General features: G+C 33.5%; 1 protein-coding gene across 14 annotated transcripts in view; it reads left to right on the top strand.

Annotated features, from left to right (window-relative positions):
* RBM26 (RNA binding motif protein 26) overlaps positions 1–15,176 on the top strand; it is a 95,112-nt gene that overhangs the window by 56,211 nt on the left and 23,725 nt on the right. For all 14 annotated transcript variants that reach the window (XM_050766640.1, XM_050766639.1, XM_050766645.1 and 11 more), the window contains 5 exons: positions 5,240–5,365; positions 5,713–5,787; positions 7,206–7,373; positions 8,916–9,020; positions 12,844–13,044. In XM_050766640.1, coding sequence (XP_050622597.1) covers positions 5,240–5,365; positions 5,713–5,787; positions 7,206–7,373; positions 8,916–9,020; positions 12,844–13,044 — 675 coding nt within the window. The remainder of the gene's footprint in view (positions 1–5,239; positions 5,366–5,712; positions 5,788–7,205; positions 7,374–8,915; positions 9,021–12,843; positions 13,045–15,176) is intronic.

The raw sequence follows: 15,176 nt of genomic DNA, 5'->3' as shown, positions 1-15,176 counted from the left end.
ATTTGGCCGGGCGCATGGCTCACACTTGTAAACCCAGCATTTTGGGAGGCCGAGGTAGGCGGATCACGAGGTCAGGAGTTCGAGACCAGCCTGGCCAATACAGTGAAACCCCGTCTCTTCTAAAAATAAAAAAATCAGGTGGGCCTGGTGGCGGGTGCCTATAATCCCAGCTACATGGGAGGCTGAGGCAGGAGAATCGCTCGAACCCAGGAGGCAGAGGTTGCAGTGAGCCGAGATGGCGCCACTGCACTCCAGCCTGGGCGACAGAGCTAGACTCTGTCTCAAAAAAAAAAAAAGGAGGGATTTGTGATAGTTTTTTTTTTTTTTTTTTTCTTAACTATTACTGACTTTTTAATTTTTTTAAATTAATGCATTGGCCTCTGTTGGGATTATCTCGATTATTTTTTTACAGGAAAATATGAAATTAATTTATTTGAATATATTAGCTTTGCTGAACTTTGTAGTAACTAGGCTCTTTGTGTAGCAAAAATTCATTACTAGCTGTACATATTTTTTACTTTGATGTTTGTTAAAATATATCTCTGCAAGATTTTTAGTCTTTGTTTCTTTTAATCCCTTTGTCTATTCCACTTATATGTGGAATCTTAAAAAGTTGAACTCATAGAAGCAGAGAGTAGAATGGTGGTTACCAGGGGCTGAGGGCAGGGGATTGGGAAATGTTGATCAAAAGATATAAAACTTCAGTTAGGAGAAATAAAGAAATCTATAGTACAACATGGTGACTATAGTTAATAACAATGTGTTGCGTTCTTGAAAATTGCCAAGAAAGTAAATTTTAAGTGTTCTCACCACAGAAAAAAAGGTGAGGTAATACAAATGTTAATTAGCTTGACTTAGACATTTTACAGTGTGTATATTTCAAACAGCATGTTGTACATGATAAATATACAGTCATCAACTTACAGTGATTTTACTAACGACTTTTCAATTTGATGATGCATTTATTACTTACAAGTTAAAAATGTATCTTCAACTTAAATGGGATTTCAACTTACAATGGATGTAGCCCCATCATAAGTTAAGGAACATCTCTATGCAGTTTTTGTCAATTAAAAGAATAAAATTTTGAAAGATACAAAAAAGGTAAGATAGATCAGTGCATTCAAACATACTTTGTATTCTTGGAATTTAAAAACTATTAATATCTAAAAGTATGTATAAATTTAACTTTAAATCAAAATCCCATTCTTCTCATCAGAATTCTCAGGCTTGGTACAGAACGCACATCTATGTGCTGCTTTAAGTGAATATCATAAACGAACATTCAGATTTACTGAACAGGTGACTATTTACTTACTATGAAGACTGACCATACAGTAACTGTATTAATACACTTCCTACACATAGTTCCTCAGATACCGTCTTTTGATTGCATTAAACCAAGGTATTTCTGCTTTAAAAACCTGTTGGAGCTATTTATTGTGAGTGTGGCTGTTAAACATCATAACTATATTTGTATGTAATGTCTACTTGGGCATTGGTTATTTAAAAATGATACTTGGATAACTTAATTTTACAAAACACTTTTTCCCCTTCCATTCTTATCTATGAAAAACAGCTGTTTTTCTCTTTCTTTACAATTCCCTGTAGTTATGACTGGTAATACTTTACATAGGAAATAAAATAAGGAGGTGTTAATGGATTGTAACCTCCCTCTCTTTAGGGAAAACTAAAGGTATTAGTGGTATACATTTTAACAACACAGCATGTGATACTTTTCAACTTACTTTCTGAGTTCAGCATACCAAACCTGACAATATACTATAAAAAAGGAAAATTACAGACCAACATCTGTCATGAACATAGACACAAATATCCTAAACAAAATATTAGCAAATGCCCAGTGATACGTGAAATATATAATCAGTCATGGCCAAGTAGTATTTATTCCAGCAATTCAAGGTTGATTTACCATTGGAAAAATCAGTTTAATTGACATTAGTAGAATGAGGGAGGAAAAACCCTAGATGATTTACCTCAGTAGAAAAAGCGTTTGATAAAATCCGTTACTTAGTTACATTAAACACTCTGCAAAGGAGGAATAGAGAAAAACTGTTTAATTTGATGAAGGAAATCTGCAAAAAAAAGAAAAAAAAACTGCTACAACTAACATAATATTCAATTGTCAAATATTGATTGTTTTTCCTTGAGGTTGGGAAAGACAAGGATGTCCATTCGCATCACTTTTATTTTTTTTTCAGTTTCGTACTGGAGAGACTCATGGGTACACTAAGAAAGGAAAATAGAATAAACCATATAAAGATTGGAAATAAACAAAACTGTTTGCTTGCAGATGACATGGTTGTAGATACAGAAAATCCAAAATAATTCACACACAGTTGAGATTAAGTGTAGTAAGATGTATAGAAGTAAATATGTAAAAATTACAGCACATATAGAAATGCATTTGGAAAATAGAGATGTGGTTGTTTGGAGAAGTCAGTGTGTGTGTTCTTAGGAATTGAAGTATCTTCTTTTCTGTTGGGCTTGTTACTTCCCTCCACTTATTTCATTTTTAATAGATTTTCTTCTTTTGAAAACACGTGTTTCTTACTATCCAAACTATCTGATCTCCAGAATCAAATAGATTCAAATAGTGAACAACACAGTTCATTGTTTATAAGTCACATTTTTACATTTTAACACCTCTGACATTGGGCTGTGTCTTATAATTGTTAGACACAGGTTATGACTGGCAACCTTTTTTTCTTTAGAAGGGGTACATAATGATAGTGTGTCTTGCAGTCACTGAATTGTAGGCTCAGTGAGTCACATTCGCGCATGTTCTAGGTTTACAGAGGGATGTTCCTAGATCATAAAAAGGAAATGGGAATGCTTCTAGGAATAAAGGAGTCTTATCATTGTCAGATACTTTTATTCACTTTGAACCAGCACTCCTTAGCCTGATACTACATGTTAAGAATGATTTGAAAAGAAGTATTCTCACTGAAACTGGAGATACTTGGTTAAATCAATTATATGGGTCTGTTCTGGGCTTCTCACTGCTTTTATTATGAAGATAATATAAAATAAAAACTGGAAAATTGAGTTACGATATTCATTGTTTCCCACTTAAATAATTAGGAATTTTTTTTTTTTTTTTTTGGCCACAACTTTTCAACTAATAGAATCCTCATGAAGAAAACAGTTTGTGAAACTTAATTAGACTCTGTTTTCAGCAGCTTATCCTGTGTTTCCCTACTAATACAGTTATTGTCTTATCTTTGTATAGTCATATGGTTTGGCGTTTTGTGCTGTGGTAAGGTAGCATGGAAGAAATTTTTCTCTAGAACTGCAAAGAAGGGTCACTGAAGTCTGACCACAAACAAAATCTTTGTTTAATTGGTCAGTTGTGGTGGCTCACACCTATAATCCCAACACTTTGGGAGACCAAGGCAGGAAGATTGCTTGAGCTCAGGAGTTTGAGACCAGCCTGGGCAACATGGCGAAACCCTGTCTCTACAAAAAATACAAAACATTAGCTGGGTGTGGTGGTGCGCGGCTGAGGTCCTAGCTACTTGGGAGGCTGAGGATCACTTGAGCCCATAAGGTGGAAGATTCATTGAGCCAAGGTCCGTGCCACTGTGCTCCAGCCTGGGTGACAGAGTGAGACCCTGTCTCATAAGTATAATAATTGATCAAATTTTAATACACATCAAGTGTTGTTAAGAACCTTTATTTTTAAATGTCAGCTGTACTGTATGAAACTAGTACAGTTATAGTATTTTAGGTTTTTATTTCATTTAGAGGCTGACACCTTCTTGAATACTTAGAATAGTGATTCGTGATGTTCCCTAATAAAATTTCATGATAAAAGCTTAGAAAGTAGTCTTCAGATTGCTACTTACCTGTTATAACCAGATGTTAATGTTTCAGTGGCTAAAAAATAGGGCCACTTTTCTCATTTATACTCTTAAACTTGAGTAGTTCTTTTAATCTTATTTAGGTCATGAACTCCTTTAAGACTTTAGAAACAGTCTTTCCTCAGAAAACTTGCAGTGTTCACACACATGCTTTGATGTTTAGTTTTATAGCGTTCGTAGATGGCCCTGCAGGGATCCCTAGGCTTCTTTTTAAGAACCAGTAACCAACCACCCCATGGAACTTAAACTGTTTTGCTTTTGAAGGGTAAAAAAGGTACCCAATCCTTTTTTTTGTTTGTTTGTTTTTTGAGCTGACCATTGTGTAGGAAAGGTTGTCCACTCTGACCTGTAGTCATTTCAGTCTAGTTTAGTGCAGAAATGGTTTTTTAAGTACTTATCCTGTGCCCTGGGCACTGTTTGTAGCACTGAACCAAGTTAAAAAACAAGCAAAATCTCTGCCATCTTGGAATGAAGTTTTGGGTTGGTAAGGACTTTAGACACCATCATGTTCATCTTCCTTATTTTATAGATGAGCAAACTGAGGCCCAAAATGGTACTTGATCTTACCCGTGGTCTCATAATTAGTTGGTGACAAGACTTAGGTACTGGAAGATGCACAGAAGAGAAAGGCATAGTCTTTATGTTAATGCCCTTACAATGTAGATGGGGAAAAGACACATTAATTAATATATTATCAGGTCGTTTTTTTACTAAATCGCTAACACTAACTAAAAATAGCTAATAGCATTTTTACCTAATAGCCAAAGGAATAAAATTTCATGTGAAGACCTGGGTAGAAGAGAGAAATGATTCAGGCTTTGTAGAGGTCTTGATTTTGTTAGGCTGATTCTAAGCTGGGTTTTGGGGAATAAGGTCAGTTCAAGCTGAAGGAACATTGCTACCAAAGGAATGGAGAATGAATGCAATAGGGTATGTTTCAGAACTGGAGATTGCAAATGATCATGTTAAATTGAGGGACAGCAACCAGTTTCCTCCTGTGCCATGCTCTTGAGTGTGGTTTTTGCTTTAGTCACTAAAAATATTAGTAAATATATTCCACAACTAATACTTTCTCAGTGATACAGTAATAGCAGTGTTTTTGACATTTTTATGTTTTTCTTTATTTTTTTTTCTATAGGTATTTGGTGTTAATTTTTTTTAAATGTTAGAGCTTATTTATACTCTACCTTTCAAATCACCAAATATGATTTCATTTTTATAAGTATAAAATACGTTTAGTTCAGTGTGTTTTGAAGCTGAAGTTTGACAGTAGTGCTTTAAAGTTGAGTTTTATAGAAAATAGGATATCATGAATGGCTGATACATATTTTTAAAAGTTAAATTTGTATTGGTAGGTGTTGTCTACATCTACTGGCCTAACAAAAACAGTTTATAATCCAGCTGCTTTGAAGGCTGCACAAAAAACCTTACTTGTTTCCACCTCTGCAGTTGATAATAATGAAGCACAGAAAAAAAAACAGGTAAGTACAACTGGTATAGTATAAAAAATTTTTGCATATAAGAAAAGTTTTCTTTGTGTATGTGTTTTTTCAGTGCTTATTGCAAAATAAGACTAAAAGGGTGTTTGTTGGCTGCCACTGAACCTTTATTTTCCATAGTATAGCAGTAAATAAAAATTTTTTCTTTGAAAGAAAGGTTCCCGTGATTAATCTTTGAAACTTGCATACATATTTTAAGTTTTACATAGAAAAGGCTTGCATATAATTTTTGTTGACAGGCTTCTGCGATTACAACCATTTCTCTTCTCTTGAATAGTATTGTTTATCCTTAGTAATATTCTAATGATATTTTTGATCCCTGATTCTAGGAGGCATTGAAACTTCAGCAGGATGTAAGGAAAAGGAAACAAGAAATTTTAGAAAAGCACATTGAAACACAGAAGGTAAAATATTAGAGTTAGATTTGGCAGAATTGCAAATGTTATAATTTGGAGTGAACTTAATGTTATACTGCATAGTCATAAAAAGATTTGCTGTAATTGGTAATGGTAAAACAAATATTTGTCAATGATAATATTGGAGATGAAGAGCATACATCAAATGGTGGGTATACTTATACTTTAACTGGTACTATAGTTATCAACATAAAATGAAATTAAGGTGTTTATTCAGCTGTGTTGCTGCACAGTAGTTTGTTCAACAGATAATTAAATGGAACTTTTTTTCTCAGTATTGATATGTACCTTTCTTTACTCGCTTAGGATCCTCTAGTCCTGTGTTGTTTAGTATAGCAGTTAGTAACCACATCTGACTGTTGATAGCTACATCTGACTGTTGAGCATTTGGAATGTCTCTAGTCCAAACTGAGATGTGCTATAAATGAGAAATATACACTAGATCTCAAAAGGTAGTACAAAGAAAAAAGTAAAACATCACAATTGTTGAAATGTCACATTTTGGATATATTAGGTTAATCAAAATATTTTATTTAATTAATTGTATTTGTTTCTTTTTATGTTTTTAATGTGACTGCTAGAAAATTAAAAATGACTTATGTGATTTGCATTCTTTCTTTTGGACCGTGTTACTCTAATTTATAACATTTAATTAGTCTCAGTTCTTGATTATGTCTAGTAATGAAGGTTAGTAGTATGACATTTCAAAATGTTGAAAATACAGAAACTGCATTTTGATTTGAAATGTATATCTTTTCTAATTTAAAGTTGGATGTACTTAAGAGAAATCACAGTACTTTACAAAACCAAAAACTGAAGCCATCCTAATTCAGGAAACCTACAATAATCATGTGGCTTCTTTTACCCCATATTATCTTGTTTATCTTATTGTTTCCTGTTCATGTTGGGAATATCATTCTCAGGTGAAAAAGTAATTAAACATTCATTTTTTCTAATATCTCATTGTATGAAAGAAACCATAAAGCTTTTTCTCTCGTTCTTTCTGGGCTGGAGATGACATTGATAGTGGGAATACTTAGAGGTGGTAACATCAACAAATGAATTAGAAAGTAAAATTGTTAATATATTTTTCAAAAATGATAATTTTTCAGTGATAGAATTGAGTTTCTTCTGGTTGTGTGCTTTGAACTTATGTTCTGAGAGACCCGAATAGTAACAGTTCTTCACAAATTTAACCAAGAGTAAAACTTGAATTGAGATACAGTTAGCATCACTGAATCTGCTATTCTGCTATCTTTAGATAATTAGTCATGGTTAGCCTTCTCACAAATGCATAAACTAAAAAAAGTAGTAATATTTATTTTTAAACTTACTTTGCAGTGTTTGTTTTGTTAATGATAGTAGGAGTAATTAGCTTTATTTTTCTCTTTTTAAAAATTTGGCAGATGTTAATTTCAAAACTGGAGAAAAACAAAACAATGAAGTCTGAAGATAAAGCAGAAATAATGAAAACTTTAGAGGTTTTGACAAAAAATATTACCAAGTTGAAAGATGAGGTCAAAGCTGCTTCTCCTGGGCGCTGTCTTCCAAAAAGTATAAAAACCAAGACTCAGGTATTTTAATTTGTATTGTTGTTCATATTACTACTTACTAAAGAGTATTAGACACTACATTTTTAAGATTCAGTTTTTCTTGTAGGTAATATCTTATGTTCAAAATCTGACCATTGTATGTACCATTCTCCCCCTGCCATAAATTAAAAAGTATGAACAAGTAAACTCTACTAATTTTTTAAATTCTGTGGAGTTATAGTTGGAAAGTCAGTAATTAGAAAAATAGTCATGGGTAATCTTGAAAAGGCAGCTTGAGGACAAAGTGATATAGGTACTTGACTGCTTGACTGAGAGTTTGAGTTTTATATAGTAATAGTTGGTGATATAGAGGGTTAATAATAGAAAAGTATTAATAACATTCTGACAACACTGTCCACAGTGGGTTGAAAGGGGAAAATTCAGGTAGATCAACCTATTAGATACAAATAAGTGAGCAAGATAGTTTTAGATGGTAATAAGTGATTAAGAAAACACAGAGTTATACAGTGTTTATACTTGGTGTGTCTGTATGTATGTATATATGTATAAAGTCATGACTCCAGTTGATATTTTAAATTCAAACCCAACACCACGTGGTTCTTCCTTATTTCATATTTTATTTATATTCCCATAATGACAACTTGGTTTCACTAATATCAATATATTATTATTAAACACAGTACTATAATACATTCAAAGTAGTACCAAAATTGCTACAACAATACCGCTCCCAACAGCTAACTAAATATAAAATTCAAAATTTATTTACGTTCTTTAAAGCCTAGGTGTATTCCACTAAAGGTGTGAAGTCAGAACTATGGTCTAAAATTACTTTTGTCCCCCTTTTGTGTAGTTGCTAATTTGATAAAGTTAAATCTATTTGCATTTGTATTCAGTTTTGGATCCTCTCTTTCTGGCCCCAGTTCTTGCAGATTATATTTTATTTTTTGAACAAATGAAACAATTCTCATGGTTCAAAAGAAAAACTATGTAAAAAGGAATACATAAAAGACCCCTTTCCCTTTGATTCCTGGCACTCTGTCCTCACCCCTTATAGGTCACCAGTATCATTAGTTCTGTTTTATCCTAGATTTTCTTTTTGCAAATGTATATATGTAGATAGGTATGTTTTCTACACCAGTATCATTAGTTCTGTTTTATCCTAGATTTTCTTTTTGCAAATGTATTTATGTAGATAGGTATGTTTTCTACATAAAAACATACTCCGTTATGCTCATTAGCGCCTTGGTTTTTTAGGGTTTGTTACTTACTTTTCCTTTCAGTTATTTCCTATTTTAAATTACCCCATATCAGTCTACATAAATCTCCTTCTGGCTACTATATGGAAAATGAATTATAGGAAAATCAGTGAAAGTAGCAACAAGTTAGGAAGCTGTTGCAGTATTGTGGAGGTGTGGAGTATTTTGGCTTGTACTAGAGTGATTATACTGGAGATAGAAATATATGGATTAAATAGGACTGTGTAAAAGTTATTATAAAAAGGTTTGTATCAGTACAGGATAATAATTACTGTCACCTAAAATATTAATTACTATTTTTTAGATGCAGAAGGAATTACTTGACACAGAACTGGATTTATATAAGAAGATGCAGGCTGGAGAAGAAGTCACTGAACTTAGGAGAAAGTATACAGAATTACAGCTGGAAGTATGTTTAATCACAACTACACAGTAGGCTTGAAAGAAGCAAATGCAGTTGTAGTGGTCAATTTAAAAATATATTCCCTTCCCTTCATTCTCATTAGTAATTGTTGGTAATCCCTGGCATATATATTGAGATGTTAATATAGGAAAGAGGGAAGAGGTCAACAGATTTTTCAGAGCTGCTAGGTAAAATCTTACTTAATGAGGAGTGGCAGTAATTCAGCCTATATCCCCAAGTTCCTCCATTTCTAATGAATTTTATTTCTTTTCTATTTTTGTTCTGTCCTCCCTGGAATAGAAACCTTATAATAAAGGCTTTTCAGGTATTCTTATGTAGATATTCTTTGCATATAAATTGAGTTGCTGTATGACAGTTTTAGTTGGAGAACTATATTGAGAACTATTTTGAAGAATATGTTTACTTGAGTTTTGCCTATAGATGGTGCTGTGGATGTTTAGAAAAGAGAAATAAACTGCTTTCTTGTAATTTAGTTAGATGGTTATTTATATAAGAAACAACTCCTGGTGAAATTAATTCCTGTTATATGACATGAGAATTTTTGAATAGCAAGACGATGTTCAAAATTTGGAACTGTATTTTGAAATAGACATTGACGTCATTAATACAGTTGGCACATGTCTATATTGTGGTTTGATACAGGAATTTAAGATTTTTATACTTTAGATTATTTAGCTTTGTCTGAGATTAATGCTTTTTTCTGAATTTGTTGGCAACTTGATCATTTTTTGGACATGGTAGAAATCTATTTTGAATACTATCATCCAGGTATTAAAGACTTAACTTTTAGTAGCTACCAGACTTGCCTTAAAGCTGTGTCTTCTCTGAAAGTCATAGGAAGCCATAGGATGTTGTCCTAAATGTGTATACCTTTGTATTCTCTGGAAACTTGAAGTGGTTGCATGTGTGTCCTGCCCAATATTTTTTGGGGGAAAAAAAGGTTTGAAAAATATTTTTTTTATGTTAACAGAGAAATTGTGTTTTTCCCATTGTAGCAATTTTATGCCAGTGTTGGTGGAATCTTTGAAACAAAATATCATTTTCAAAATTCTGGCCCATAATTTAAACAAATAATAGCATTAACAAAATTCCTTATTATTCTGTGTTTTGCTTTTTTATTATAACATAGCTAAACACTGAATGACATTCTCTGTTTTTCCTTTATCATGGCTTATGTTTAGTTTTCAGTAATTATTAGTTTTATGCAGTAATGCAATACTTCCCAGAGTGTGTTCGTTCACCACAGTAATTCCATTAGTTGTTAATAGAAAACTAGTGAAAAAGGTTCTTAGGCTAAATAATATAACCTTAGAACAGGTTGTATTGGATGTGCGTTTTTACTGTGGGGTTTCTTAGAGGCTTTTAATTTCTGAATCTCTAAAAATACATATTAAGTATTCAGTGTTACTCAAATTTATTTGTCCAGGGACCCCCCTTTTCAAGGAGCATTTTGAGGCATTAATATTCCTCAGAGCATACTTTTGTATATACTGTTCTATTACTAATATTAATCCTTGACCTTTAAAATTTATTATTATGTATTATTTTGTTATACTGACAAATGAAGAATTATATATATGATAATCCAAAATGTTTTGATATATGTATAAGTTGTGAAGTGATTACATCAAGCCAACATGTCCATCACCCCACATACTTGTGATTTTTTGATGAAAATTGAACATTTAAAATCTGCTGTCTCAGCAATTTTCAATTATACAATAATTATTATTAACTGTAGTCACCAACCAGTGCTGTACAATAGATCTCTAGAACTTACTCTTCCTATCTGACTGAAATGTTGTATACTTTGACCAACATCTCTCCATTCTTCGTGCCCCCACAGCCGCTAGTAACCACCATTCTGCTGTCTGCTTCTATGAGTTTCATCATTTTAGATTCCATGTATAAGTGAGATCATACAGTATTTGTCTTTCTTTGCCTGGCTTATTTCACTTAGCATTATTATTTGGATATTAGATGATTATTTTAGCTAATGTTAAGATTAACTGTCTTGAGATGAAGAAACTGAAATACTTATACTAGCAGAGATTTGGCAGCTGTGCCAGCTTCACACTTCCATTGGGTATCTCACATCTAAGACTCAACATCTTCAGAGTTTTGCTTATCTTGCTCCTACACCCCATCTGTACAGTTAAGCAAACCAGAAATCTGGCAGTCTTAATTGATTTCCCCTTTCCTTCAGCGTCTATATCTAATTAATTATCAAATTTTACATATGTTACTCCTAAATGTATCTTAAATGCATTTACTTCTATCTCCATTGCCACTACTGTAGTCCAGACTTCCTTCTTCCGGTCTTTCGTAGTGGCATACTGAATGGTTTCCCAGCTTCTTTTCTTCCTTCTACTCTGTTCTTAAAACTCTAGCCAGAATATCCTCTTCAACACTGATTTGGTTACATCACTCTTTTACTGCTTAAAATCTTTTAATTTATTTTCATGGCTCTTGGGATAAAACTCAAAATCCTTGACATGATCCGTAAAGTTACGTGTAATCTGACTCTGCCTGTCTCCAGGCTTATCTCCCCATCCAACTACACTGAATTATATTCATTCTTTGGGAAATTACATTTCTTTCAGTGTTGGTGCTTTTTTTTCATGCCGTAACCCCTACCTCATTCTTACCTTTTTCTTTGCTCCTCCTTTGATTCATTGAACAAGTATTAAATACAATCCACCAGCTACTGCTGGGAATAAAGCAGAGAATAAAATGGAAAAAAAAATAGTTTCAGGGGACATACATTCTAGTGGGTTATTCACTGCAAATCTTTGAAGTTCTTTTTAAATCTTAAAGCATTTCTTCACTTTTTGAGTCACTTCTCATTAATACAATTAAATAACTTAGTTGTTCATGTTGTTTTTTGAGATGGAGTCTTGCTCTGTCGCCCAGGCTGGAGTGCAGTGGCGTGATCTCGGCTCACCGCAACCTCCGCCTCCCGGGTTCAAGTGATTCTCCTGCTTCAGCCTCCCGAGTAGCTGGGACTACAGGCACTGAGCCTGGCTAATTTTCAGTATTTTTTGTAGAGATGGGGTTTTCCCATGTTGGTCAGGCTGGTCTTGAACTTGTGGCCTCAGTGGATCTGCGTGCCTCGGCCTCCTAAAGTTTTGGGATTACAGGCATGAGCCACCGCACCCGGCCATAACTTAGTTGTTTAATGCTTCTTTACACTTAGGATTTGAGTTTTGTGAGAGTAAAGACTTGTACACAGAAAGTGCACATTAAGTATTTGTGGAATGAAGGAATGGTGTGCTGTCATCATACAGAATAATGTGGTAGAATATCAATATGTTACAATGGTTCTATAATGATAGAGATAAGTAATTAAAATGATTTGAGATAACTGTACCTATTGAAGTCAACTGGCAAACAAATAGAAACATTGTATTTGAAAATCATAACTGGAAAAAATATTTATTGTGAATGTAGGTATTATTTATCTGTTGATTAGCCTGACTTCTGTAGTAACATTTAACACTGTATACTTGGAAATCAGGAGTTGCTGATCTTTTGGTGATATATCCTGATATCTTAGAGAGCAAGAACTTAGAAAAAGGCACAGTTAGTAATTCCAAGGCCTCAGTGTTATTTTTTTGTTTCAATTTACTAGCCACCTACGTTTACTTTCACCAAACTAAAATCCCGATTTAAATTATGTGATCCTTCTATAGAGCATTTGAATACATTGTCAAATTGCATTAAAGTTTTATTTATCTGCCAGAGTGTAATGCTTGGCTTGTGTTAGTAATCGCAGCATTGTTTAACCTGTGTGTCTGATCTCTTCTAGGCTGCCAAGCGAGGGATTCTTTCATCTGGTCGGGGCAGAGGAATTCATTCAAGAGGTCGAGGTGCAGTTCATGGCCGAGGCAGGGGGCGAGGGCGAGGACGAGGTGTGCCTGGTCATGCTGTGGTGGATCACCGTCCCAGGGCATTGGAGATTTCTGCATTTACAGAGAGCGATAGAGAAGATCTTCTTCCTCATTTTGCGGTACTTTCTTACTGCTCAACAAAACAAATACTGATAATCATCACTGGGGATAGTAGACATATTTAAAGAGGATGTTATGAAAAGGACATAAGTAATTCCAACTCGTTAATCTGAACAAAGGGTTTGAATAATCTTTAATTTTTTTGTTAATTTAAAAACAAACTGTAGGATTTGTGTAATTATCTAGAAGAGACATTACTATTCTTACACTTAGTAGGCCATGAAGTATTGTGAAGTGAACAATATAAACTTTATTATTTCAGAGAGGGAAGACTTGTAGTTTAGTTTTATTTGATATTTACTTTTAAAGAAAAAGTTAACATATTGCATGGGCCATCCAGATTTTTAAAAATTAAAATAGGGTTTGTATTTGTTAAAAATGTATTCTTGATCTAGCTGACCCAGTATTGAAACAAGATAAAATTTTGACCTATGATCTAGAAGTTGCCTTAGTCTGTGTCAGGGTGTAATGAAAAAGACTTTATCTAATGGTAATAGATTGACCTACAAGAAGGGAGAATGGGATTCTAGTCTCTGTTAATCCATTATTTAACTTGGACTTCCTGGGATTTATTAGGCTCGTGTTCAAAATGAAGATTATACCTGCTGAATGACCCTTTCATCCCAAATGCTGTGATTCTTAGTGGTATCCCAGAGGTTGGTTACTAAGCATCAGTTTTACCCTCAGCATTATATTTAATAGTAGTTGCTCTGGAGATATGAAGGAAATAATCAGTTATTTATCCTCAAGGCTTTTAAATATATCAGTTTAACACAGAGTAAACTACAGACATAATTTATAATGAAATTATAATTTATTAAGCACTATGAATACTTTAGTAACTTAGAGAAGTATCACACTGGCATATGATGGAAAAAACAATAAAGGAAAGTTTCATGAAGTAGTAAAACTGTAGTTTGGATCTTAAAGAATAGGTAAGCTAGTAGGTAGGTACATAAATGATTTAACCTTTTGAAAATTCAGACTTAGGTGTTATTGGAGGCTTGCAGCAGTTACAGATATTTTGTCGGGACATAAGCAGATATTGACAGAAATTGTTTATGTTTAAGAAATAACCAAAATGATTAGTATTTAAGAATGAGAAATCTAAAGTCCTGTTCTTGATGGATTTGAAGGGATAAAGAAAGGAATTAGAGAACTAGAAAGGAGCTTGGAGATAAATCTTGCCCAACTCTTCCCTGCTGTGTACCCCACTTCCACACCTTCCACAAGAGAAAGGAGATCCAGATAATTTGTATGTTGTGTATAGTTTTACAACTAATCAGGAAACTAACAACGAATGTGCTAAAATAATCCAAACAGACAAAGTGAGTTTGTTGTGAGTATGTTTTGGTGAGACTAAAGTTCTTTTGGCTGGAGAAGTATTCAGAGCCTCTGAATAAAAATTCTGACATGCATTTGGACATTCAAATTTCACTCCAAAGTTCACATTTAAATTATTAGTCTTAAGTTTAGTTGAAGTTTAGCTTCTTTCTCTCAACCTATAATTTGAACACATGGTGGATGTCAAAGAAAAAAATTGACATTATTTAATATCTGTAATATTAAAGGGCCATTAACTATTACAAATTGTGATTAACAAAAATGCTGTATATTCCAGTACCAGTAGTAATAGTAATAAATATTATAACTGAAAACCTGTAGAATACTTACTTTGTGTCAGGTATGCCCTCTGAGTGCCTTATGATAATTCATTATGAGTTATTTGGATAACCCTGAGAGGTAGATACCTTTATTATGCCCATTTTAGAGATGAAGAAAATGATGCATGATGAGGTTAAGTAACTTGTTTACACAGCTAATAACTGGCAGAGCTAGAATCTTAGTGGCTCTAGGACATTCTCTTTACTGTGCTCTCCAGAACATTTTTATGATATGTGTGGATCTAAGGAGATTAGTTATAAACTTTGGGGGTGTAAGAAGGAAGATATTGGTAATGATATATAAAGGACTAGAATTTTGTGGGATAAAGGTTGCTGTTTGTAGAAAAATCCTCCCACACATGAGGGAAAAAATCCAACAAACCACAAACAGGAATAATATAATGTTTTTAGTGTTTAAATGTTCTAAACAAGTATAAAGTACAGTGGAGTGTGTAGTAAGCAAAACC

The sequence above is a fragment of the Macaca thibetana genome, chromosome 17, assembly GCF_024542745.1.
Source record: "Macaca thibetana thibetana isolate TM-01 chromosome 17, ASM2454274v1, whole genome shotgun sequence".
NCBI lineage: Eukaryota > Metazoa > Chordata > Mammalia > Primates > Cercopithecidae > Macaca > Macaca thibetana.
The sequence above is the reverse complement of the archived record's forward strand: the minus strand, read 5'-3'. Positions and strand labels throughout refer to the sequence as shown.